The sequence below is a fragment of the Podarcis pityusensis genome, assembly GCF_964106645.2.
Source record: "Podarcis pityusensis genome assembly, chromosome: 2".
Taxonomy (NCBI): domain Eukaryota; kingdom Metazoa; phylum Chordata; class Lepidosauria; order Squamata; family Lacertidae; genus Podarcis; species Podarcis pityusensis.
In genome coordinates, this window is record NC_138029.1 from 44797891 (window position 1) to 44825395 (window position 27505).

The 27505-nt window shown below is 44.0% G+C and overlaps 2 protein-coding genes across 5 annotated transcripts in view; both read right to left on the minus strand.

Moving 5' to 3' along the window:
- Positions 1–311: 311 nt before the first annotated feature.
- On the minus strand, positions 312–12814 carry FBXW9 (F-box and WD repeat domain containing 9). 4 transcript variants are annotated; one of them, XM_080991478.1, is made up of 11 exons: positions 12663–12814; positions 9785–10219; positions 8359–8501; positions 6981–7109; positions 5591–5703; positions 4193–4284; positions 3470–3618; positions 2379–2492; positions 1712–1801; positions 1124–1189; positions 312–906 (listed from the first exon to the last, which is right to left on the minus strand). In XM_080991478.1, exons 2-11 carry the CDS (start codon positions 10215–10217, stop codon positions 832–834), a joined length of 1404 nt encoding a protein of 467 aa, XP_080847604.1. In that variant the 5' UTR covers positions 10218–10219; positions 12663–12814; the 3' UTR covers positions 312–831. The 4 variants fall into 4 exon arrangements, 2 of the variants coding, with proteins under 2 accessions (XP_080847604.1, XP_080847605.1); XM_080991479.1 differs by having other exon boundaries at positions 8359–8498; positions 12663–12813; XR_013982076.1 differs by lacking the exon at positions 1712–1801 and having other exon boundaries at positions 853–906; positions 2346–2492.
- Positions 12815–14950: 2136 nt separating this feature from the next.
- TNPO2 (transportin 2) overlaps positions 14951–27505 on the minus strand; it is a 31633-nt gene continuing 19078 nt past the window's right edge. The window contains exons 17-25 of the mRNA XM_080991459.1: positions 27291–27449; positions 25002–25089; positions 22330–22428; positions 21790–21885; positions 21182–21257; positions 19965–20064; positions 19361–19435; positions 18087–18216; positions 14951–17522 (exon numbers count right to left, since the gene is read on the minus strand). Of these exons, the coding sequence (XP_080847585.1) occupies positions 18109–18216; positions 19361–19435; positions 19965–20064; positions 21182–21257; positions 21790–21885; positions 22330–22428; positions 25002–25089; positions 27291–27449 (801 nt within the window). The 3' untranslated portion in view covers positions 14951–17522; positions 18087–18108. The remainder of the gene's footprint in view (positions 17523–18086; positions 18217–19360; positions 19436–19964; positions 20065–21181; positions 21258–21789; positions 21886–22329; positions 22429–25001; positions 25090–27290; positions 27450–27505) is intronic.

Below are 27505 nucleotides of genomic sequence, written 5' to 3' on the forward strand. Positions count from 1 at the left end.
TCCCTGCTTTAATGGGTATTTTATTGCATTGGAGTATTTTTAAATAGCTATTACCCAGCCAAGTCAGAAATGGAAACAAACTGAAGGTAAGAGCTGCTTCCCATAACTGTATTACAATTACTACTTGCATTCTGAAAACTAGATTCTTTATCAAATCCTACAACTTTTCCTGCTGCCTTGGGATGGGGGAAACTCAGGCCTGTGTGCAAACCGTTGACTTTTGCGCTGCTGGAATGTAGCCTGTTGTATAAAGATAAGCAGGCTTTTAAAACCATGCTGCTTGCATGAGAAACAAAACAAGGCACCACCACTCCTGATCAGCCATCTTTAATTTAAAGTTGTAAACATGGATCAGAACTGGGTCACTAGAGGGTGCTTTTAACCTGATGGGAAACTCCACCCTCCTTTGTTCCCGTAACTCTTTTCCCTCGAGCTGACATTCCTCAGGCTTGGAGCTGTGCCTCTAGGATGATATCCTTTCACCTGAAGGGCCAGCTAGTTCTCTTCATTGACCACGCCACTCAGCGGTGCTGCTCTCCTTAAGGCTGAGTGTGGCAGTGACAGCTCAAGTGGACGAGGAGTATGTGTACATGTGCATACACACAAGAGAAATGGGAGTGAGCAGCTGACAGGGTTTGGACATGTAGAGGTCCACTAATTTAGGAGCATGACTCTTGGTTACAAGCTACCTGGGACAAGTAAAGGCTGAACCTCCACCCCTAACCTCACAGCTCCAAAGAGCAGACAAAACAAAAACCTAACAACTCAATGGGCACTGGGAACCTGGGGGCAGGTTGTCTGAGACTTGACACTTGTGTTTGCAAGTGTGGATCACACACTGAGCTTCCAGACTTCTACAGAGACGCCACCAGAGGCAGCAACAGCCATGTTTCCTTCAACACTGATCTGAAAAAGAGGAGAAAGGAAAGGGTGGGTGGTGGAGGAAATCTAAGTACAGTGAGCAAAAGTCACAGAAGCCAAAACACACACCCTAGCACATAACCCCACATAACAAAGACAGCTATGGATGCTTTCTCCCACAATCTCCCCTGCTCCCTTTCTCAGGTCGGGGCCAATATAAAAAGTCTGTAACTACGTTGGCGAGCACCCCCACAATCCTTACCCCATTTAGCACACAGCTGTGTGTGCGTGAACAGATGACCTTGGGCGGATCTGTGGGAACATGGATCTGGAAGAGAAATCCAAGAGGTTACGGTCTAGAAGCTTAAAATCTAATGAAATGGAAAGTTGCGTTTCGGTACCACACAAACAATGGCTAAGTAGAGAAAATAGTGTATGGGACAGAGCAGATTGGTTCGGAGTCACAAGGGTGTTGTACCAAGGCAACTATTTGGTAAGAAAACCTCCAAAAGAATGACCTGTGTGACTGATAAAGACCAGGAGTGCACTGTGAAGCAATCGGTCTGCAATCAGGGACATGGAAACCTGGTATGAAAACAGCTTTGTGCGGGCTCTGGCCTTCCTTTATCATGGCTATGCCAAGCTATTAGTTCTCCCGCAGCTGGTGGGAGACTCCAAGGGGTTTGGCTGCTTTAGCTAGGAAGACGCACCTTTCATGATCTGTCTTTCAGCCTGAAAAATGGGCAGGTTTTGCTTTGCCCCCACAGGTGAAGGATGGGATTGGGAAGCCCTGTCTCCTAGGCCTGTCTGTGGTTCAGACCTGTAACTTAAACACCACCACAATTCTTACACGCAGTGTCTTGTCAGTGGAAGTTGTGTAAAGTGCACCCAGTGAATGTTGGATTCCCGTGATCTGAGAGCGGTGACCCACATCGAAATACTGTGGAACAAAACAAAAACAGAGTGATGCTTTGAATGGGAGACAAATGCTAGTATGCTGCTGCTGCTTCTTTTACAACTGGTTAGGCACTAGCAGTTCAAAAGCACATCAAAGTGCAAGTAGAGAAATAGGTACCACTCCTGAGGGAAGGTTAACGGCGTTTCCGTGCGCTGCTCTGGTTCGCCAGAAGCGGCTTAGTCATGCTGGCCACATGACCTAGGAGCTGTGCACCGGCTCCCTTGGCCAATAAAGTGAGATGAGCGCCACAACCCCAGAGTCAGTCACGACTGGACCTAATGGTCAGGGGTCCCTTTACCTTTAGGCACTAGTGATTTCTATACTATCAGCAAAACATGCTTGTTTGGGTTCAGAAGCGACACTGGCAGAAGAAAAATGGCTCCAAATGGTCAAAGCTCATGAGATTTCTAAGGTGAATCCCAGCAGTGTTATAAATATCTCTACAATCTACTGTAAAGCAACACCTTATGCTAGGCTATGCTTAGCAAAGCACAAGTAATTTTGTGGGTGGAGATTAGAGAAGTACCATATTTCTCCGCGATTCAACTTCTCAGCGTACCCGGATGTGCTGGAAACACCCTCCTTTGTTTTCAAAGACATACAGCTGCCCATTGTTGTCTCCTGCCCATAGCTGAGCACCATGGTATGACATGGTGAGGAGGTAAGAGTCCAGCTAGGGAAAGAATGGAACTAATGTCACTGGCATTAATCAAGGTATTGTACTAAAGTAAAGCAGATAGCTCAACTAAGTGAAATAGATTGTGTATGCTAAAGTAGAAAACAAAAAGATGCCCCAAGTTACTTGCCAATATAAAATATGGGGCGAAATTCTTGAACCTAAATAAGGAAAATTAGCAGAACTGAGGCTAGGTTCAAACATAGTGCAAAACTATGGTTTGTGCTAACCATGAGCTTCCACATGAACAAGCAAACCATGGTTTAGAGCTGCTTTTCTGCCTTTAGTTTCCCATCTGGCTCAGCACTAAGCTTCAAAAGTTCACCCTTGAGAATCCGCTTGAGGTAGAGCTTACTCCCATTTTCATGGTATAGCAGCCTCTTCAGGCAAAACAATGGCCCTGACAAACTACTCTGAATTCAGTCAGAACAGAGTCTGCGGTTTCAAAGCCTGGTTTGCCAGTCCCAAACAAACTGGGAGCAAGCTCATAATGCGAAACCATGGTTCAGCTAAAGCAACTGTGGTTTCATGTAATGTCTGAATGCAGCCTGACTGTAAAGCAAAAACCGCCCTCTGGAATGTCTCCCACATGGCCTTGCCGTATAAACTTAGGAGAGTAAAGGTCAGGCAAGAGCAATGCCAAGTTAAAGAATACTTGGGTGAGGCCGGATCAAGGTCCCACTAAACTCAAGTCCCTCAACTTGGAATGTGTAGCTTCCTGAGCCATATAGCCTCTGAGTTTTATTGAGCACAAGAACATACCTAATCTGAACACAAGTAAAAGCCTGGGATTTGGTTTGTAGTCCCAGACCTTCAACTAATACAGAAATAACTAGCACTCAAACCCACAGGATTAAGGATTCTACTGACAAACTCTGGAGAGAACACCCACAGATCCTGGTTTTCTAAGTTGCTTTCTAAGGAATTCTTGGCCATCCTTAGCACAAAAAGGAGAGTCAAAGTCTGTAGCTCACCTGTAGCCTCTGGAGGACACTGTTGGCCCTCCTGTCAAAACACACCAGTGTTCGGTCCTCACTGCCGGAGAGAATGAAGCGCTCATCAGCTGCAAGTGATAGGACTGCACTGGAATGAAGCTTGCGGCTCTTCACTGGGGCTAGTGCAGCTGTGAGAGAGGACCAAGAGATGCATTAACAGAGCCCAGGCACTTACCTAAGTTCTCACAAAAGAAATGCCTCATTCAGCAAGCACCTCACAGATATTCTCTCTCTCTTGTAGGCCATAGTCTTCCAGCTGAAGTCACTTTCATTGGGCAATAACTAAGCAGCAGAGCTTCTGGGTGCTCTCTAGCCAGCTCTTCACTACTACTGACAAATATTGGGGCAGGAGGCAAAGCTAACCATTGCAGTGATTAGATGTAGAACAGCAGCAAGGATTTCCTTTAAGCAGGTCATATTTTTCTAGCCTAAGCAAGTAGCGTTAAAAACCATTATTTCATTGCGCAGAGTTTTCTAGTTAAGATGGCTGCCAGAAGCAGCTAAGTGCTAGCCACTTATGTGAACTGAATGGAGGTATCTGGCTGGGTTTCCTGGCTGCCTGCCCCAGCCCTTCTCCTTCCCTCAGAGGAGATAGCAAACTTATCTAAACGCCTGCCACCCCATAGGCACTGACTGCTTGCAAGTGAGCATGGCAGTTGCAGCTCAAAGCACCAGTATCCACAGGAAACAACGGACACTAACCTCGAGGGTCATACACTGACACCTTCTTGTCATAGGTTCCCGTGACTAGAATGTCAGGCAGATATGAAAGGCACAGCACAGCTGCTTTTCCTCTAGAACAAGACAAGAAGGGAAGAATCAGGTGAAGGGCCAGAGCACACACTTCAAGTAATATATGAAAGTCAGTCAACCTCTGCTCAGCCTTAGACCTAGACCAATAGGATTTAGAAGTGGGATTTGCTAGTTCTCGTTTTGCTGCCTTCTGTGCCGTCCTGTAGGATGAAGCAACCATCCTCTTAATGCCTGCCACACATTAGCTGAGACTTCTGCCTCCCCTGACCTCACAAATCAGAAGAACTAATTCTTTCCTATATGCAACACACAACTTTCCCCCTGTTTGCTCTTTCTGCCCTCTCCTGAATCTCTTCATCTGGCTTTTTAGTGAGCTCTTGGGCTATAATGAATAAACAACAACAAAATCAATGAAGGTCTAGAGTACCCAGTGCTGTCACCAACACCTTAAATCCTTTACTACAGGGGCAAAGCGATCCTGAATGATTCCACTTTTTTGCTCATCTTATTTAGAGGCAAGTTTTTGTACCCCACACCCTTGCCTCTAATCCTCCTTAGCAACATTCTGTTCTGCCTAAAAAGCAGAAGGCCTTCAGCCAAGACAAACCTCTCATGCATCAGCATTGCTAAATAATGCCCCCACAGATTCAACACAGAACACTGCAATGAGGCAACATACTCAGCTGAACATGTAGCAAAACTCCATGGCTGCATCAATAGGAGTATAACATCTAGATCAAGGGAAGTAATAGTGCCACTGTATTCTGCTCTGGTCAGACCTCACCTGGAGTACTGTGTCCAGTTCTGGGCACCACAGTTCAAGTAGGACACTGACAAACTGGAACGTGTCCAGAGGAGGGCAACCAAAATGGTCAAAGGCCTGGAAACGATGCCTTATGAGGAACGGCTAAGGGAGCTGGGCATGTTTAGCCTGGAGAAGAGGAGGTTAAGGGGTGATATGATAGCCATGTTCAAATATATAAAAGGATGTCACATAGAGGAGGGAGAAAGGTTGTTTTCTGCTGCTCCAGAGAAGCGGACACGGAGCAATGGATCCAAACTACAAGAAAGAAGATTCCACCTAAACATTAGGAAGAACTTCCTGACAGTAAGAGCTGTTCGACAGTGGAATTTGCTGCCAAGGAGTGTGGTGGAGTCTCCTTCTTTGGAGGTCTTTAAGCAGAGGCTTGACAACCATATGTCAGGAGTGCTCTGATGGTGTTTCCTGCTTGGCAGGGGGTTGGACTCGATGGCCCTTGTGGTCTCTTCCAACTCTATGATTCTATGATTCTATGCCACTCCCAAGTGCTACTCCATTCACAGGGGAGAGCACAGAGGCAACCTTACTTGATTTCTCCACACTGTTGTCCATTAGCAGCTATGTCCCACAGCTTCACTGTGCTGTCCCAGGAGCCAGAGCACACATGGTCATCTCTTGCAGCCAGTGACCAAACCCATCCCTATGCAGTGAAAAGAAAAAGCAAGAGCCATCACTGCACTTCAGTCCTTTGTTTAGTAACCCTGTGATTATCATTCTGGTGACATGTAAAGAACATGTGATCTTGCCCCACTGCAGAGGATAGCCCAAGAAGGTATGGACAGACCCAAATAATCAACTCTCTCCAGAAGATGAAAAAGGAATAGTTCATCTTTCTACTATCCTCCTGAACTGCTGAATGCAGCAAAACAGACTAGCATGGATAGGGGACAATTGTGGGATTTCCCTTTTCAAAAGACAGACATTTCTAATACAACTCTGCTTGGGTGTGAGAAACTGGGTTTTGCTAAGTCAGGAAACAGACAGCAGTTCAGAATGGAGCAACTGGTCCAGCTCTGCATTACAGAATCCTTGAGCATAGAAGACACTGAACAGAAGTGCCTCAACATCTTCTCCCTTTCATAAGGGCTTGCTTCTCTCTAATCACCAATTCAGCCAGCTAGCCCTGGGCATTAGCTAATTGATTCTTGAATTTTATTGTTATTCATGTTTTTATACCGTATTTTATGCTGCTTTTATAATTAAGTGTTTTAAAGTGTTTTAAATTTGTTGTTAGCCATCCTGAGCCCGGTTTTTGAACTGGGAAGGGTGGGGTATAAATAAATTTATTATTATTATTATTATTATTATTATTATTAGGGACAGGGAAGAAGTGCAGCCTTCAGATATCATCTCCTTCTTGCGCAGGATAGGCCAGTTTTCCTCCAGGATAGACAACAACTATCCAGCCCCCTTCCCTCTCATAACAACTATTTACTGTGTGGCCAGATGCAAAAGGGTGTTGGCCATTTGGAGAGGCAACTTAAAGCTTTTTACACTTCTAACAGGCGACCAGTCTATTTTAAACTAACATGCTGTGTTTTCTGAAGGGATAGGGAAGGTAAAAGAATGCTGGGACAATTAGTAGCGTAAAGGAGGTGGTGTTGATATTAAGAAGCGTGAGAACAACGGGAAGCAGTTATACGGTGGGAGAGCTGCCACTCACTGCAAGGCAGTGCCAGGTAAGAAACAGATTGATCTGGGAGAACTGGCCTTGAATCTTTCAGAGGGGGGTGTATGAGTGGAAATGTTGAGCTGATATGCTATTTCTACTACTCATTAATCTTCTGTGTATTTAAGTGTTCTAGACGTTAGCAACAGTAGTGCTGCTGGATTAAACATTTACAGGATAGGATAATTATAGAATTAAAGTACTACCACTACATGACCTAGGGGCCATAGACTCCAGACTCTGGTTACCTTGTGTGTGCCATTGCGCTCTGTCCCCAATGCCTTCACCAGCACTTTTTCTGGTGCTTTGCCCAGCTCTCTCAGGTCCCACAAATTGACATTTCGGTCCCGAGAACCTGAGACACAGAGCTTCCCACCCTGGATACAATGAAAAACAACTGATTACTGTAAAAGCTGAGCCACTGTCCCTCCTTCTTAAGATTCTTCAACAAACAATATACAGGGTAGTGATATACCGGCACATTGCAAAGTCATACAAAAATGTATCACCAAAGCAACTATTCCAGAATAAGGAGTGTGAACAAGCAAACAAATAAATCACTGAAGAAGTCTTTTTCTTTCAGTCAATCGTGTATTAGTAGAAGCAACATCAACTCGTAAATCGACTTAAAGACGCTGTTCCGGTACAACTAGCGTTTCTTCCCATAAGGGGCTTAATCATCAAGCTGTATAATGTAGTCTAGACAATATACAATCAATAGTTTAGACAAATCTGTCCCTCTGTGCATTTATTCCATAGGAAGAACAGAAAGAGGCTATGTAGCCTTCTATTTGCTGGCCCTCCTTCTTGAGAGGCAGGCACTAAAAAAACAAAAAAACCACCACCTCTGCATGAAGGATATGCACAAGGACTTCCACACCAGGGTTTCTCCCTTCACCCCACACATCCACTGAAATTGGCTCAGGGTTGGCAGGGCAGGAGAACCCCCAGAACAGTGCATGGAGGGAGGAGACCAGGATAATTCTTCCTACCTTCCATTCATGGAAGCCTCGGATGGATCACATACCTTCCCTATGTGGAAGAACACAACTGGACACAACCCACTAACTGTATAATTTTCAAATTGAACACTGTAATCATAAATGTTAACTTAAAAAAAAAAGTAGTTAAGGTGCATGCCATTGCTGGTATTCCACTCAGCATACCGAACCATGAATCCTCCCAGCTAAAATATTCTGGGTTGTAACCAACAAAATTATTGCATGCGCAGTGGAACAACTTCTCTCTCCTTCTCCTCTAGCTCTGGGGGTCTCCCAACCCTCCAAAGCAGATTTAGGGGGGTGCACTGGGGGAGGATGCAAAGTTTTGTTGAGTGAGCTGAAATTGTTCCACTCATGCCATGTCCACTGTCAGTCTTAGAGGTTTAAATCCAGAGTCAGCCCTCTCTTCTAAGGAATGGAATGCAATGTGTAAGAAATGGAACTTCTGCTGACAATTTAGATGAATGAATTTTGTAAGACTGATTTCTCAGATGAGTAATCACAGAGAGGTTATGACAAAATAATATTTCAGAACACACTCTTAACTTCATGACTGCTTGTTCACAGACTCTATCAATCCTTAATATTGTACAAATAAAAGCGACACAGGAAATGTGACTTTTACCTGGAGCAGCAGCACAGAGTCAACTGATGCAAAGTGTCCCTCAGCAAGGGAAAAGTGCTCTGTGTTCCTGCCATTTTCTGCCCATTGTTGGAGGTGCTCCTCTAGTTCAATGCAGGCAGCTGGCCAGTTAAAGGCATCATCTGCTGAGACATGAAAAAGGCATAAAGAGATGCTATTCTTCCTTTGGGCTTTGCAGAACAAACTCAGGCAAGGTAAGCAAATGTATATACAGTGGTACCTCAGGTTACAGACGCTTCAGGTTACAGACACTTCAGGTTACAGACTCCGTTAACCCAGAAATAGTACCTCGGGTTAAGAACTTTGCTTCAGGATAAGAATAGAAATTGTGCTGTGGTGGTGCGGCGGCAGCAGGAGGCCCCATTAGCTAAAGTGGTGCTTCAGGTTAAGAACAGTTTCAGGTTAAGAACGGACCTCCAGAACAAATTAAGTTCTTAACCCAAGGTACCACTGCACTGTATCTTATTTACAACATTATCCATTGCTTTTCCATACAAGTGTCCTCAAAAAGAGAAAACAGTAGTTATATAACCATAAAAGTGGGTTTTCATCAATTCGGAAAACTTTGGAGACTGAAAGGACATTATCTTTAAATGCAGAGCCAGCACTCAGCACTATCAGTTTGGTGTCAACATTACACCCAATTCTGGGCTCAACTGTAACTCTCTAAAAATTAAAGGCAGGTTTTCAATTTGAAACAAAAGAGGCATGGAATCTAAAGAGCAAGAATGGGCAGGAAGACACTTAGCCACAAATGTTTATAGAATAATGTTTAAAAACCTGCAGGAATACAGTGGTCCCTCGGGTTAAGAACTTAATTTGTTCTGGAGGTCCGTTCTTAACCTGAAACTGTTCTTAACCTGAGACACCACTTTAGGTAATGGGGCCTCCCGCCGCCACCGTGCGATTTCTGTTCTCATCCTGAAGTAAAGTTCTTAATCCAAGGTACTATTTCTGGGTTAGCGGAGTCTTTAACCGGAAGCGTCTGTAACCCGAAGTACCACTGTACTAACTTCCATCCATTTCAGCCTCCCTATCAGAAATAACAATGATTTGAGCTGCCAGTTGCCCTGGAACAGCAGAGTGGAAGGGCAGCATATTCTGGGTTCTGCCATTGGAAACAGCCAGTGAGACCAACAGACCCCACCCACTGCCCAAAGAAGGAGCAGCTGCAAGGAGTTTACTCCCTGGCAGAAAAAAAACCCCATAAGAACTTTGGCATCTAAGAACACATGAGTTCGCTTTATTCCTCCTCCATGCCCAATCCCATTTCTTTTTGTGCTGTGTCTTTTAGAATGCAGGTCTGAGAACAGTGATTATCTTATTATTGACAAAGCTGATCTGGAAAGGTTAGTTCATACTTGAGTTAACAAGATAATAAAACATGGTAGGCAGAAAGGGAACCCACCTTCCACTACTGGATAGCTGCTGCTGATCCTCTTCAGCAGACGAATTCTCCAAGTGACTTCATCCTGCAGAATGTCCCTCAGTGTCTTGCAGACCAAAGGAAGGACACCCAGGACAAATCTGGGCTTCAGGTAGGAACAGATCTCCAAGATCAGCTCCAGAGGAAGAGATAACAGCCCTGAAGCTGTATCATCACTAACAGGAGACTTTTTCAGTTCCAGAGGAGGAGACCTGTGATCTGATACTTGGGCCTTATCACTTACTGAGAGAGATGTGGGAGGAAGGCACTGGGATGCCTGACTAGACTGGCTTGAAGATCCAAGAACACGTTCAATGTATTCCTGGGCCTGGGTATCTGGATCCGCTTTGCTCTCTGTGTCAGAATCATTATCAGAGTCTTGGTGTTCAGTAGCAGAATCAGGAGGAGCATCCATACCTGTATCAAGAACAAAAAGTGAGAGCTATGGTAAAATGTAAATCTATAATCATATACTACAATTGTACCTCAGAAGTTGAACAGAAACTGTTCCAGAAGTCCACACAGGTATGAAATTTATGGCATGTAATGCCTTAAGAGAAAACATAATGAAAATGATTTATAGGTGGTACATGACACCAGTCAAGCTTGCAAAAATTTACCATTTGCCCGACAATAAATGTTGGAAATGTAATGAGACTGAAGGCACATTTTTTCACCTTTGGTGGACATGCCCAAGGATTAAGACATTCTGGGAGATGATTTATAATGAAATGAAAAAGGTATTTAAATATACCTTCCTGAAGAAACCAGAGGCCTTTCTCCTGGGCATGGTCAGCCAATTGGTGTTAAAGAAGGATAGAACTTTTTTTATGTATGCAACAACAGCAGCAAGAATACTCATCGCGAAGTACTGGAAGACACAAGATTTGCCCACCCGGGAAGAATGGCAGATGAAGTTGATGGACTACATGGAACTGGCGGAAATGACTGGCAGAATCCGAGACCAGGGAGAAGAGTCGGTGGAAGAAGATTAGAAAAAGTTTAAAGACTATCTACAGAAATAATGTAAAATTAATGAATGTTGGAAAAATGTTGAAATGAAGTTATATGGCTTTAGTAGAAATATTATAAGGAATTAAGTACAGATAGGTTAATAGAGCATTAAAGGAAAAAATAAGATTAGAATGAGTTAAGATAATTATAGGATAGAAAACAAGGAAGATGGAAAGGAATTGCTGAAATAATTAACAGAAGTGGAATACAAAAAGGGAGGTGTGAGGAGGTCGTGGAAATAAGTGAATGAAAGATGGGATAATGAAATTGTTTGATTTATTTTATTGTCTTTGTCTTGTTTTGTTAATTTGATGTGTTGTGTTGTATTGTTTTTTTTTCTTTTTAGTGTTTAAGTTTTTGGAAAAATAATATTATTATTTTTTTAAAAAAGAAACTGTTCCAGAAGTCCATTTGACTTCCAAAATGTTTGAAAACCAAATCACAGCTTCTGATTGGCTGCAGGAAGCTCTTGCAGCCAATCAGAAGCAGCGGAAGCACCGTCAGATGTTCAGGTTCCAAAAGAACATTCACAAACAAGAACAATCACTTCCAGGTTTGTGGTGTTCGTAAGTCAAAATGTCCGAGTTCCAGGGCGTTTGGGATCCAAGGTATGACTGTATTTAACTACTATCACTATAATTTTTCAGTAAGGGTACAACTATTTTTAATGGACAACAGATATTCTATGAAGTGTAAGCAAAAAATATATTTTTACATGGGGCCTGTGTTTTTATCCACAAAACCAGAGGTGTAACTTCTTAAAAAAATAAACAACTAAATGGACAACTGGAAGAATAAGATCTTATTTTATTAGTACATTTAATCCAATGAGCTCAAGTTGGCTCTCCTGCTCCCCATTTTATCCTCACAACAACCCTGTGAGGAAGGCTATGCTTTGAGACAATGGCTGGTCCAAAGTTCTCAGTGAGCTTCATGGCAGAATCGGGATTTTAACCTTGGACTCCAAGGTCCTAGTCCAATACACTGACCACTACACCACATCTATGCTTAGTGGTTCTCAAAGGTGTGGCAGGAGACGATGGCAAGTGTGGCACAAAGATTCAAGGACTATCAAAGAAATATTTTAAAATTTCAGTGTAGTGTAGTATATACGGATATACAATCAGAAACAGGATCTATGCCTCTCTTCAAGAGCATTGGCTATTTTTCTGCAGTTCTCCATGACAAATGAAGTGAAAAGGGATTTTCAACTCTGACAAATTTGAAAGATTAGAAAAGAGAAAGGCTTCTTTGTGTTGATGAGATGGGTTTGTTTCAAATTAGACCTAATATAAATGAGATTACCCTGCAAACACAAGCTCACGCTCATTGAGGTATATACTTTGTGAATCGCCCTGAGATCTATGGATGAAGGATGGCATTATAAAATATGCAAGAGGCTCGTTTACAATTATATTTTGGGAATGATTCATGTTCTTACACAGCTGTATTGTTTTATACAGCAGAACCTGCATGTGGATAAGGAAATTGGGGGCAGAGCCCTTTTTCGCACTGACAGGTCTGAAAGGAGCCATGTTCTCTTTCCTAAGTAATAGAGACGATAACCAAGTGGAGGAGGAATTATTATTTCCGTTTCCCAATCCAAGAATCATCCTGCAGAAGTCCGGGAGGCAAAGCAAGAGGACGTTGCAGGCAGGTGCAAAGAGAAATGCCAAATCCAACTCGCAGGTAATCCCATAAGCAACGCAGGAGTCACACCCGCCCCGGAAGCCATGGAAAAGGCTGGGCAGCGCCTAGGCGAAGACGGCGGAGAGCGACGCCCGCCCGCCCTCCTTCCACCCCGCGGTGCCTTCCTGCCTCCTTTCTGCCCCATGGCCCCTCTCACCCGTGGGCCGAGCTGCCTCGACCTTTCTCCCGAAGCGGAGCGGCGAGTATCATGGAGTCAAGGCAGCCTCTCCAGGATCCTGACAGGGCTGAGCCGCCGCCTTCTCGCGTCTCGTCTCCAAGGAGAAAACACTTCCGGCGCGGCGTAGTGACGTCAGAAGCCCGGCTCTCTGCCGAGTCTGACCATCTCGGGCCAGGCGGCTCCGCGCTGCCTTCGGGACCACTGCGGCGTGTTGCGTGTCGGGGGCCGGGGAGCAACCCAGGGCTGCTAAAGCGGCGTTTTCGCGCAGCGGCAGCTGCCTCCGGTCAACGGGATCAGGTCGAGGCCGCTTAGGCGTGTCAAAGGAAGGCCCGGCTTCCCTCTTAGTAGGCACGTAAGAGCACAGGATCGCCATTTCAGTATTGTCCGAGTAGTCATAGTACTATCTTGTAAGCTTAGTTTATTCCTTTGCCGTAACTGGCTGCGATTTGCTAATGGTTAGTAAGAGAAACATGGACAGCTCAAAAGACAAGATTAAGAACATGTCTTCAGACTAGGTTTTAAAGAATAATATAAGGCAACTGCAGCCATTTATAAAGTCTTGGAATAGTTGTTTTCATCATAGATCTGTAGAGTTGGAAGGGACCACAAGGGTAAGAGTCCAACCCTCTGCAATGCAGGAATCTTGCCCAACGTGGAACTTGAACCCACAACCCTGAGATTAAGAGTCTTAAGCTATACTGAGCCATTGTTCAATGTATTTTTAAACTATAAACTGACATGCGTTTGAGTGACATGTTCTAATCAGCAAATTTTAGTATGAGCCAATAGGAACGTTCTCAATCAATGAGTGTACAGTCCATGTGCACACTAGTTGAGCTGGACAAAGGAAAAAATGTGCACTCTTCCACACATAACACTTCTGTGTGTACAGACAGCTTGCACCAGTGTTCAGTGCAATGTGTGAACATGCCCAATATGCTGGTGTCAGATTTTTTTACCTAAGAAAATGGGAATTGGATAATGCACACACATAACCTTCACACTGTCAAATAAAAATGTAACGGAGCTTATGTCAACAGAACTTCCCAAAAGCCCTTAAACATCAAGGTCTAATTTTCTGAACATGTTATTCACCAGTGAGGAAGAACTTGTTCAGAAAAGTGAATTACTACTGTTAGCCATAATAACTCAATAGTAGTATATTAATTAACAACACAAGCTTTTTAATGATAGGTAATGGGACTCCTGACAGTTAAGTTGAGTCGCGAACGACTCTGGGGTTGTGGCGCTCATCTTGCTTTACAGGCTGAGGGAGCCGGCATTTGTCCGCTGCTTCTGGCACACCCACGTCCCTTTTTTAATGACAGTTACTGTATATTTAGAATGGGAACAGGTCTTTTACCATTCTCTCCTACTGAAGCCCACTAGGCTTGCCAGGAATAGTTAATACCTTATGCTGTTTCAAAAGGACTGCAAGTCAGTCTCGCCCCTAGAATTCAACGTAAATATGTATTTCTCAGGAAACTGCCTTTCTAACCTGCCCTTTTCTGAAAAGTTGGTTGAGAATCTGCATTGATTTCCTGTTGACCTGGGCTCAATTCAAGGTGCTGGTCAATAAAGCCAAAGGGATTTAAGCAGCTTCAGCCTTTATTGGCAAAGACATACAACTAAGGATTAGAGGAAGCACACCAAGGTAAATCACGAATTAATGATGTCACTTTGGGATATTTATATGTGGTGGAAATACAATTACATCATCCCACATAACACTGGTGCACTTCTGAGCTAATGGGTATATTCTACCAATATAAAAGTTGGCATTGTGACAATTTGAAAATTCTATTAAATCCAACTAGAAGAGGGTTTGCAGCTTCCCACGTAATGTCAGAAGTACTACCCTCATAATAGAGCAGGCCAATAGAAGAGTTAGTAAAGACTTAATAATATTAAGTTTCAACTTCTACGGGTTATATCATGGATCTAGTGCATAAAGCCAAATTTGTGTACTGTATAGTCAAAACACACTTTCCCAAGGTGAGTGCAGTGGCAGGTGACATTGCCAAGGTTCCCCCTGCCCCTCAGACACTCACCCCCTTTAAATTTTTTTCTGGATAAGCACGTAAAGCTGAATTCACAAAAGTTAAATGTGTTTAAACTGTGAGTTGATTGTTTTTTGTTTGTTTTTTTGAATTCTACAGTAAGAGAGGCTCTTCAGCCTGGTTGAATTTTCTGGCCACTCAGACCTGTGCCAGAAATATACAAAACATTCAGTTATGGGGTGAAAAACTGGGCAGAAACATGGAAACTGGAGTCACAAGAATTTTTTAGTTGACAAAAAAATTATACATAAAATGAGAAAAATCTCATTTGAGCAAGGTGCAAGCAGCTGCTTCAACACTAGGTACACTGCAGTTCCACCATTGGAAACATTACGGCACATTTACAAATATACAAATCCAGGATTAACGAACAGGAGGCAATACTAGAAGCACTTGTACAAAAGACAAATTTCATTTCAAGAGGCAGTCAGGTCAAGTAGCTTAAACTTCACTGGATGAATGAAGAGTTCACAAGCCTTCAGTTGAGAAGCACAAGCCAGGACTCTGCCTGCCATCTGTGCACATTTCTTGCCCATTTTAAAAACCAATTGCTTCCCAAATAGAACCCTCTGGCTTTCCCCGTTGCAGGATAGGGAAAGTTGAAACTGAGGCACGAGAGGGAACGCTTGTAATAAAATCATTAAAATGCAAAGAACTAGCTGATTGCTTCCAGAGACCTGCTCGAGTTCCACACTATTAAAAAGACGAATTGAGGAATGCATTTGCAAGTTTACTATCATTTTTTTTTTTGAACTAGCTATCCTAGAAGAGTGCAGGGGTGTCCCTAGCAACTGGATTCAAGGATTAGGAGAGCAGCTTTCACTTAGGTATGTGCTGCCTCCAAGTTAAAAAAAAAGCCTGCACAATAATGCCCCAGCAAGTTCTATGACAAATCTCCAAGAACTGCAAGCACTGCAACATGTGAAACAGAGGCCAGGGATAGAAAGAAAAACGAGATGGGACGGGATATCAGTGAAGTTTAAGTTACTGAGCAATCTCACAAATACACTTTCAGAAATTCACCCCACTATACTCAGTGTCACTGTCAACTGCTGTCAAAGAAAGCGTCTCCTTATCCCAGAACACGGGTGTCCATCCTCTGTCACATATATCTTCTTCAGTCATCCCACCACTGTATCTACCATCACCAAAGCAATACAGGATATGAGGCACAGTTCAACCCAGTTGTCTGGCTACCAATCCTGATGCTGCTCGAGTTCCTTTGGGATCTGCTCTGAAGAAAGCTGGGGCTGGGGCTCAGTTCACTTGTCTCTTCTTCCTCAGCACGCTGCCTGCTGGCAATCATTTCCCTGGGCAAACTCTATTCATGTTGACTCTGCAGAATATTCCTGGTGACTATTTTTTCATCCCCAGCACTTCCCACTTTTCCAGAAGTTGCTCTCATCAGCTGAAGCAGTATCCCCTTTTCCCCATAACCTAGCTGCCTTTGGGAAAACAGGCTTGCTTCCACTTCACATCCTCTTCACTTACAATTAAAAAGCTATGGCTTCACTAACTCAAATTCATTCAGCAAACCCCAGATTCTATTTCCAGGGACCGAACAGATTTGGGTCTAATGAGAATTATTTAAGACAGCAACTCCACTAAGCATGCAGCAAAAGCTACGAGCTTCCACTGGCCATGCATGGAGGGCTCTATTTTATTAATTCCTCTATGCTTTGCTATGTTTACTGCTCCTTTTGTAAACCAAAGTGGTGGATGCGGCATAGAACTCCCTTAAGACAGAAAGTTTAAATCACCATTATGTATGTACAAATGCCATTCTGACCCCCAATAGCACAGGATACAACATAACGTGTGCCATATAAAAATGACCAAGTGCACACTGGTCTCCGCCAGCCTTTGGCCTATGGACAGATGGAATTCAGTTTCCTTCCTTGCTCTCTCCTGCCTCCTGCAGCTGAAGTAATGCAATAGCAGTGTCACAAAGTAACAGCTGAACAACAGGGTAACAGATTCATTGCACTGCGGCATCTTCTTAAAAAATAAAGACATGCTTCTCCAACAGTATTTCTTATGATAGGGACTGCTCCCTAGATGGCTGGCAGGTCCCCACAAAGTCAGAGGCTGCCTTTGCTCCAAGCATCACATCCAGCACACAGTGCCATGGCAACTATGGCAAAAAGGGTTTGTGGGTTTCCTTAAGATTCCTAGATGAAAATGCTTACACTTAGTCATTATGGGCTACTCACAGGTTCACTAGTCTACTTCTTGGTCACCATGCAGTCTTGAAAAGGTGAATAGCTGATCTCTTGAACACCGGTGACTGGAAATATACAGCAGTATAACCCCCTTGGATTGAGTTTTAACTCTTCCCTCTTCATCAGCTGGTTTTAAACCATTGTATCTTTTAATCCCATTTTAACATCTTAAACCCGATCCTTTATTTATTATTATTATTTATTATTAGCTAGTCCTTTATGATGGCCCCTAGTTAGATCCCCTTCTCAAGAGTGTTGCAGTTTAAGATTGCTCCCCTTTCTCAGCCCAGGTCCGAGTCCCACCCCACCCCATTCCACCAACGATGGCCTCTGAGTAGAGACCTTTTCCTTCCGCTAGTGAGATACCCTGGTTTTTGTTTAAATTGGTCACGGAGGCCCACCCTCCCCCCCAACTTTGTAAATTTCAGGAGATGGGGAGTGAAGTCATTTTATGTCCCACAATGCTCTTCCCGTCCTCCCTAACCCCCCATTAACAGGGATTTGTAACACTGGGTTGTGGACGAGTTCCCAGTATTCCTCCCAGCGCACACAGGAACCTGAGAAAAAAAGACAGTCGGTATTAAATAAAAGTAACCAGCAGAGCGCATTAGAGCCTGACTCCCCCTTTCACAGCATGTTGCTCATGCTATCTACTAGTATGTCTGCAGGATACACAGCCACAACTAACTTGGGCAGACTGATTGCTGTACTGGCAAATTCGGGTCAAAGCCGGAGTAGGGTGGACTTTGACCTCTTCCGCTACATTAATTCATAAGCAAATATTAATACGGAAGGCCAGAACCTCAAATATCAGGATAAGAGGAATTGTGGCTGGGGAATGTGGGCTTTCCTGCACTGCCATCTCCTGACACATCCCACAAGGGTAGTAGATTGCTTCCTATATGGGATATTTGATCTCCACATTCACATTCTCAAGAGCCTCTGCTCAGTATCACTGAAGCACAGATTCTGCATCACTGAGAGGACAACTGACTACAAGCTGGCCTACATCTTTCCATCTCAATTAGCTCCAACATTCAATTCATTCTTCCTACTTTGGTCACTCCATTCCCTTCTTAGGGCTTTTCTCCCTCTCCCATCTCACCGAATATGGGACTTACCGAGTACGGTTTCACTGTTTGCCTAGACCCCATAGAACGCAGCTAACCTCTCCTTCAGCAGTGGAGGAAACTGCTCTGAAAACTGCTGCCAGTTCTCCTCCCCAACTTGATCTTTGAAGCCATGAAGAATCTGAGAAAGAAGAAGAGATCATCACAAGTGGAAAATATCTATCACACTCTGTCCCCCAACTCTAGCCTCCCATGGGCTCAGAGAGAACTAGGAGACCTGGTATTTACACGCTGTGTCAAGAGTGGGAAACTTGTTAACCTTGCTTAAAACCTTAACTGAAACATACACAAGTGGCCCCAAGTTTGTTTTGCAGAGCTCAAGTGGATTTAGCAGTTCATCAAGTGTATACACACAGGAACTCCAATCTGTAGTTATGAGACATGAGAGGAAGGCTAGAACCCAGAAGTGGAAATATCAGGAAAATAATTTTTGGCTAAATGGTAGAAGGAACTTCCTGCGGGAAGAGCTGTTTGGCAGTGGAAACAAACTGCCTTAGGAAAGTGCAGGGAAGAGGGTTCTCCTTTGTTCGAGGTATTTAAGAACTCTGGATGACCATCTCTCAAGAACGCTGTAGTTGCATCCTCCACAGGACTGGAACAGAGGATCTTCTCAGTCTGTGATTATAATCCCACTCTATGATTGATTCACTTGATAATAAATGGAATCTGTACCCTGTATCTGCTGCCAAGCTATGGTTTGGCATTATGTCCGAACTCAGGCTTATTTGTCTCTGACCCCAAATCTGGATATAACATTAAGTTAAATCATGGCTAGTCCTAGGTAACGTCGTAGCAGCAGTACTGGGAGGAGGAGTACTGCAGCCACAATCTTTGCTCCAGGAACCCACATGTTTGCAGTAAGCCGTGGTGTGGCCTGGTGTTACAAAGTAGCTTATTTGCAACTGAGTGATAGCCGCCACACACTTCTGGGTCCAGGGAGGGCTTGCTAAGTATCAGTATACTGCCACCACATTTCCAAGCTTTTATCTAGTTACTGGTGCTGGGAATGCTAAAAATGAAAGCCAAGGCTTAGTATGAGTTTGCTATCAAGGCAGAAACTATTGGGTCAACTACACTGCCTACTACAAAATGTGGCTAGTGGTTTCAATAAATATTCACACACAGCAATCTGTGTCAAGGGGAAATCTAGGTGTATCCCCCCCACCCCACCCAATGCCAGCATGACAAACAAACATACCTTATGAGCAAAAGCCCATTCTTTTAGTATATGGCCAAAGAAGCCTTTCTCCACTGCAGTGACATACCTTATAAAACATGTCCCTCAGATCATCCTTGGGGCTCACCCAGGAAGCAACAGCGTCACAGAAGAAAATAAAATCCTACAGAAGAATGAGAAAACTCAATACAGATCCCAGGTCACTAGAATCACTAGAGATTTCCTACCATTCTAAACCAGCACAGGTTTTGGAAAATGTACTGCAACTCAGGGACACAAAGAAAAAGACACAAAGCAGCACACAGTACTCCAACTGCAGATGCATCAAAATAAATTGCATAATTCTGTAAGATATATGTGACTTTGGATATACTTATTTATGAAGATTGTTTACCCGCCTTTCCCATAAGGTCCCAAGGCAGGTTAGAGCAACATAAAGTAAAATCAGTAAAACAGTTATAATTATAAAGGCAGGTAAACTTTTTGCAACCAGAACACATAATATAAATTCAGCAAAAGAGGTGGGTCCCACAAAACAAAATAACTAGAACTGTAGAAGGCCAGGGTACTTTGCCCTTAAGAAGCAATTGTGCTGTTTGGGGTTCAACCATTTGCTATATATTTGTCACAGTGACCTTTCTAGTGATCAAAGGTATCCCACAAACATCTGAAAAATCTCTCAACATAATTACCTGCACAACTCCACCCGGGTTTACCCCAATCATCATACAGATGCCACGGAAGGCTGAGTCCTTCTCCTCATTATCACGTATGTTCCTGAGGGATGTACACCTAGGAGCCAAAGTAAACACTTTGCACACTGGAGAGGCAGAGAAGAGAAAAAATAGCTCCTTCCCCACAAATCCATGCAATAATGCTAAGGTAGAACAGCTGGCTTGGCATTTTTTAATCGGGAAAAAAGTTACAAACATATGGATCAAGACTTACTGAAGATCAAGTATTAGATTAATTCTCCTGTCCAGGGTGTGCTCTTCTATTGGCCATGCTTTTTAATACCAGTATTCAATTAGAATACTCCTTTCTGGGTATTTGGGGATTCCATGTAAAGTCAGATCAATAGCTGGGATAAGGCTGCAAATCCCTCTCCCAACTGAAGGTGGCAGAAAGTTGAACATATTTAAATGTGACTAATTACATTTTAGTAATTTCCCACAGAAGAAAAAAAGTGTGCTCCACGTGTGTTTTGCATTCTCAGAAATACTGATGGATGACTACTGTGCAACTAGAGTGTGAAGATGGTGTCATCCAAAGAGTTGCTACGTAGTGGCAGGAGGGGAAAAGAGACAAGAGAGGTGAGCAGGATGTACAAGGAGAGTTCTGCAGCTTGTCACTAGACAGCATCGCAGGGAATATCTAGCAGTTGCCCAATATCCTTGGCACGAGTACAATACTAATAGATGCACTATCTGTATCACTCTCTTTGTATTGTATATACTGTCTAAATAGTTTGTACTGCACAGTGTGGATTTCTACTTGAACAGGACTTAACCTTCCTGCCATCCACCCTGCAGCCCCCTGTACACAAAATCTGCTTTCAAGAGCTGGGGGACCCTCCAGAGATTTGGGAGGTGCACAACTGGCTACAGGGTGTAAAAAATAAAGTTAAAGTCTCAATTCACCGCCAGAAGTACACTCATGCAACACTGGATCCCAACCGGCGCTCAGAAAAATGGAGATATCCCTCTAAAAGAAACACAACCTTGATGGATGATGTACCGACTGAGACAAATATGAGCTGGACAAAAACTGATTGAGCAAAATGCCTCTGAATGCACATCAACTTGTTCTAGAATGAAGCTGACAGATTGAGAGGGTGGCCCCTGTGGATCTCACCCCCTGCAAAGTGAGGCCAAAAAGCCACATCTCCTGTCTGAGTATAAACACTAACCAAGGTCTGATAAACTGCTGCAGCATCGGTGCCACCTCCTGAGGGCAGACGTAACCCAAGCGTCCAATCGTGATGGCTAGAAAGGGGAGAGAAACAAGCCTGTCACAACTGCTCAAAGCAGCAGCCTTGTCTGTTCTGTAGCATCATGAGTTTGGAAGGTGGGATTTATAAGGGGACACATGGCATCACAGGACCTAGACCATAATAAGTGCATAGTGCAGTTGTAAAAAGTATTAGGGGGGAAATATGGTGTTCAAGAGCCATTTGCAAATGCTGTGTGCAGAAAAGGCCAGAAGAGACTTCTAGAATAGGAAATTAGCTCTTTGATATAGGATCATGTCCCCCATGGGACTCTCAGCAGGCAACAGAAACAAGAAAACTTCTTAGAATTAGCGCAGTGTTAGTGGAGGAATAGTCACAGAACTCCAAGATTTAATTGGATTTTTCCACGACTGGTCATGTGCTCCAGCATAAAAAAGTCAGATCCCATTTCCAAAGCAGATGAGTGAAAAGGTACATACAAACCCCTTTCCACCAGTTTGATAATAAGCACAAGGGTACAAAAAAAAAAAAATGCAATTAAGACAGAATTAGGAGTCCACCCTCACCTGTGTTCTCTAGAAGTGTTTTTGGGGTGTTTGGCCTGTTGATTATCTCCACAAGGTTATTCAGGACCATTTGAACATATGGTTGCATTTCAGCCCCTGGTAAGGAAGAAATGATCAGCTGAGTCATACATAGCTCCAAGAATCAGGTTATCAACCTTGAATTGATACACAATACCCTGCTCCATTTGACATACAGGAGGAAATTGCTTGCTTCCAGATAGCCCAAAATTAGAGGTAGACACAGTACTGTAGCTGTAACTCGAGACTCTCATGAGCTATCCATAATGTAGGGCCAAGGACCTTATTATGTCAATAGTAGAAACGAATTTAGTTACACTTTGCTGAAACTCAGGAACTTCTGCTGTTACACCGCTAACATGTAGGAAGATAAGTCAACTTAACAGCCAAACACCTACCCATCCTAACAGTCGGAAGTTGTATTTTTCTCCTATAAGGAGCTAGAAGAGGGTACCACTGCTGAACAGCATGGCAGTACAAAGCTAGCTGCTTAAACTTACTGTGGGTTCCTGGTACACTTACCCATCTGCATGCAGATCTCTCCAATAGCCCAGGTGGCATTATTGCAAACAGAAATGAATTCTGGATTCAGGTTGGTCCCTAGGATGGGCATGAATTCAGCTGAAGAGAAGAGACATGTATTGGTTTAACTGAAGTGTTTATAGCATTCCCTACACTACAGTGGTACCTCGTGTTACATACTTAATCCGTTCTGAAGGTCCGTTCGTAACAGGAAACCACTCGTAACATGAGGCTCGCTTTCTTGGTGCCTCCCGCTGCTGCTGCGCCACTGGAGCGCAACTTCCGCTTGCATCCGGGGGCAAAGGTGCAACAAGAGGCATCTACTTCCGGGTTAGCGGAGCGTGTAACCCGCAGCATTCGTAAGGGGGACAGTACGTAACATGAGGTACCACTGTATTTTGATCCAAGGGCAAGATACACAGAAATCCAACCAAAAGCAAACAACTACATTAACAGAATAGGGCAGATAAAACACTAGCAATTTAGTCAGCACTGACTAGCACCAAGGCAAAGATGAGGTCCTTAGTCCTCCAAACCAGTTTCCAAACAAGATCAATGCTCTAACTCAGGTTTGTTTGACAGCCCCAGTTTTGGCCTTTGGCACAGCTAAGATGACACATTGTTTTATTTATTTGAATAATGCATAAATCACCCATTCAAAAATATCATGGGGGGCACACAAAATAAATGGAATACAATACACAAAATACAAAGTTAAAACAACTGCCATAGCACTATGCTGCATTCTTCCCTAACTCTGCCCAACTTCCAGGGTGCGCTGCACTTAAAAAAAAAAAAAAAGAAAGATTTTATTGGTTTTCTATTATTCCAAAATATACAAAGACAGTTACATAACATTTTGTTACATGTAAACAGAAAATAAAATTTAAATGCACTGCAGTCTTATTGGACAAGAGGGAATATTTCTTCACCCAGAAACATCTGAGAAAATAATGTAACCATAGCCCTTAGCTGCAAGGTGCTGTATAAGAGGAGGAGGAGTTTGGATTTGATATCCCGCTTTATCACTACCCGAAGGAGTCTCAAAGTGGCTAACCTTCTCCTTTCCCTTCCTCCCCCACAACAAACACTCTGTGAGGTGAGTGGGGCTGAGAGACTTCAGAGGAGTGTGACTGGCCCAAGGTCACCCAGCAGCTGCATGGGGAGGAGCGGAGACGCGAACCCGGTTCCCCAGATTACGAGACTACCGCTCTTAACCACTACACCATAAGAATACTGAGTCTTGAATCTATGCTGCATTCAAAACCAAAATGAGAAAGGGTACATGTCCACAGTATTTGGACTCTGATTCATCAATTTTCTGCCTCATATATTGGCAATACCTGAATCTGCATTAAGATGTAGAAGCCAGATGGCTCCTTTCTTATATCCTGTCATAGACACTAGCTTTTGACTAAGTAGCCTTGTAAGTTGCACTCATTCCCTATCCAGAGCTAACAGTGATAGTACTGAAACAATTTTAAAAGTAGGGAAACGTTCAATGTTAAGTATCATTGTCAACATGTCTCAATAGCAGCAATAAATCTAGGAGGGCGAAGAAAAAGAACCTGTTCTCTCTGAAAGGAGCTGAAAATGGAAAGTACCCTTGAAGAGAGTTGTAAAACATTAAACCCTGGTCTTTTTCTAAATAAAGCACACGGCTACTACAGCACCTCTGCATATTTTCTTTCTTAGTTCTGGTAGCAAATTTCTGGCTATAATCATACCATTGGATCATCTAGCCCTGAATTGTCTCTGTGGCTGACAGCTGTTGTTTAGGACCACTTACTGATTTTTTCTCTCTCACTCTTTGTATTTAATCTAGTGCTTCTATGTACCTTTTGAGATGGCAAAAAGAGGGAAGGTTCAGTTCTTGTGACCAATGGAAGGTGGAGCTCACCTTAGGAATGTAGGACAGATCTATTCCGAGGTTTACTTTGTCTTTCTGAAAAATGCAGAGATTGCCCTGAACTGACAAGGTACTTAAATCCGTCACCTTTCTGACTAATGTGCAGCAGCTACTTTGAACATAAGCAATCATATGGGAACAGAGGCCAGGGGTTTGAGTAGTCAAGATGGAGAGAGCCTTATGAAGATTCCCTAAGAAAACACTGAAAGGGGGTTGACAAAAAAGATGGAAGAAATCAGCAAGCACAGAGGACAGAGAAAGAGAAAGAATGTCTGTCTGGACTGGCAGTTAAAACAAGATGCCAAGACAGGAAGGAAGAGAATTCAAAGTAATCAATGAAGTTTCCTGCGTGGGCTGCAAGACAGACTTAAACCTAGCAGCGTCTGTGTGGCTAATCTGCCAGGAAAATACCTGCTGGTTAATCTTTTTCTTTGTTTTGTGCACCAATGATTAAAACCGGGACTTTCTGCATGTAATGCATGAGCTCTACAACTTAGCTATGCCCCCTCGAAACTACTACACAAGGCCCTAACAGCATTATGGCAAAAACCTGTTTTTCATAAAAGAAAACCAAGGCAGATATGTTTCTTCCTCCAGATAGAAGATATACCAAAATCTGTTACCACTTGAGAGCTATTATAACTGCTAGCAGCTATCTTGGTCCCTCTCAGACCTTGGGATTAAAAACAGTATTAACACAAAGATCACTACTATCATGCCAAGAAACATAAGGTCACACAACAATAACTCAACAGGTACCTACCAATGCATGGCTTGACATGCATGAAACAGGCTTTGGTAAGGTCTCCTAGGAGTGCAAATGAGCTCTGCCGAACCTCTGGCATGGTGTCCTACAGGGAGAGCAAGGAAGTTTAGAAGGGATAGTGTTGTGTGTACCATCAAGACTGTAGTGTAGGGCTGGGCGATGTTGGGTTTTCAACATCGTAGTGTATCACCAGCCAAACATCACGGTTTGGTGATATACCGCGATGTTGAAAAAAGCTGCATTGGCCCCAACCAGCGAGATGCTGGGCGCTTTCACCCTAGCGCCTCATGGGCTGTGGCCAATACAGCTGGCCCCAGCCTGCTGCTCAGCCAGGGGGCGGAAAGGCTTCTGTCCCCAGCGGAGCCAGCCCCGAGTCACCTGCTACTTGTGCTGGAGCAGCAAGGACCTTGGGGCTCCTTGGCCAAGCTCCTTCTGCCTTTGCTGGCATGTGGGGTGGGCAAGCTACCTTGCCCGCTTGCTCCCCACTCTCCGAAGATGGACCAAGTGGCAGTAGTCAAGCACATGGAAGCTATCAGGCTCTGTGTGTTTGACTCCCTTCGCCCGTGCAGGTGCACTGTCTCTTTTCTCTGGTGGTGGTGGGGGGGGTCGTTCACTCCAGGAGGAATGATGCAGCTCACCCTCCCGGGCAAAGTCTGCAAGGCACAGGGTACAAAGCCACCCTATTCGTGCCTTGCAGAGAGGGGTTGCTGGTGAGCGCTGGGCCCACCAGCAGCATCAAAGAGGCCCTAAACCGCCTGGCTGCCTTCCACCGGGAGGGTGGGCTCTGTCTTCCTGGGAGTAAAGGCACAGCACACCCTCTTGGAGAAGGCAGTCAGGTGGGGTTGGGGTTCTCTCAGCTGGGAAGGGCGGACTTTGCGCTTCCCAGCTGAGCAGCCCTGCTCCCAGCTTGTGTGCAAGCAGGAGCAGGGTTGGAGCTCTCTCAACTGGGGAGGGGCAGCACTTTAATGGAGCCATCATCCCACCGCTGGCTCATGTGAGACCGTGGCCGGTCGAGGGCTCTGTAAAACTGCTTGGCTGAGGTGAGGGCAGCACTGTGCTCCTCAGCCAAGCAGCCAAGAAGCGGAGGAAGGAGCCAGCTGTATTGGCACCTCGCAGATTCAGCTTGATTCTGCCCGGGCAGAGTGCAATGGCGCTTTCACGAGTGGTATATTGCTGGTTAAACCTTTGCCGCTTGTGTCCCTCTGCCTCCAGCTCCCAGCCAGTTTGTTTCTCCCTCAGCGTGCTGGGTGCTGGAAGCAAAAGGACTCAAGAGCGATGAAAGTTTCACCAGCAATATACCACTGAGTGAAGCTGTCATCATGGTCTGCCCCCACATACTGGTCCTGGGTGATATATCAATATATATCACCCAGGCCTACTGCAGTGTCTCTCAGTCTGACATAATGGTGGGTGCTCACTTGTAAGTGATAGAGGGAAAACAAAGTAGATATGCAAGATCCAGGATATGAGATTAAATTTGGATGCAAACTTATTTATTCACTAATCATTACTTTTTCTGGGTCTGCACTCAACAGGTCTCTCATAAAAGACAGTGATAAACTCTCCTTCTCTGTTAAAATTATTACGAAGGAGCCTTGTGCAGATGGAAGGAATTTGGCTGTTAATAGGCACAAACCCTCTCAGAAATACCAGAACAGGACTATCCATTGCTGGTTCTGTCTAGCTCTGCTTCCCAGGATAGTAGGAGGCTCTTAAGTCAGGGAAACCTTACAATTGATGCTTTCTCCTCACCTCTTCATGCAACTCACAATGCATTAACAACCTAGTCCAACATCCTTTTGAAAGGCAGACACTCTGGGACTCTTGCTCCCTGCTTGTTTCTTTTTTTAACCTTTGGATTCACCCAATTATTCTTGCAGCTTCTGCTACAATTATTTCCAACTTATTTTCCCCACTTAGTTTTTCACCATCTATCCAGTCCCCTATCATATTCAATAATTTACTCAGTCTATAATTCTCAAGTGTAGAACAGCACATGATGTAGAACACATCACCCACACCACCCTCAAAACCTGATTTCTTCTCATTGACATAGAGGCATTGATGATACAGTGCTTTTGTCTGCTAATTCTCCTATTATTGTTTTCTGGCTCTCTTACTTCTTTATTAACATTAGTCTAAATTTTGGAAAACAAATGGTGAGCCTAATCTCAAGTACCTCTGAATTCAAGTTCTTGGCTAAGGCTGAGAAATCCCAGGGTCCCAGAAGCTATGAACTGGCCTAAAGCAGTCATTACACATTGAATGCAGGACTCTCTCACCCACCTGCATGCACTGGAACAGGAGAGTCATGATATTGCTCCGGGCCACAAGCTGCTCCACGTGACATCCCAGACCTTCAGCCAATCCACTCAGCAAGTCAAGAGCAACGATCATGAAATCTTTATCAGGAGCCTCGTATTGGTCTGGGTGTTGACTATACATCTACAAATTTGAGAACAGAGAACCATTTACCTCAAAGAAAACACGAAGCCTCAACA

What these genes read in the sequence shown, in the direction of transcription:
- FBXW9 (XM_080991478.1), bottom strand. Translation starts at nt 10,217, where the DNA reads ATGGATGCTCCTCCTGATTCTGCTACTGAACACCAAGACTCTGATAAT. An exon ending in CAGCTATCCAGTAGTGGAAG is followed by an intron (nt 8,502 to 9,784) that starts GTGGGTTCCCTT and finishes TTCATGTCTCAG; the next exon opens with CAGATGATGCCTTTAACTGG. An exon ending in ACTCTGTGCTGCTGCTCCAG is followed by an intron (nt 7,110 to 8,358) that starts GTAAAAGTCACA and finishes CATTGTATCCAG; the next exon opens with GGTGGGAAGCTCTGTGTCTC.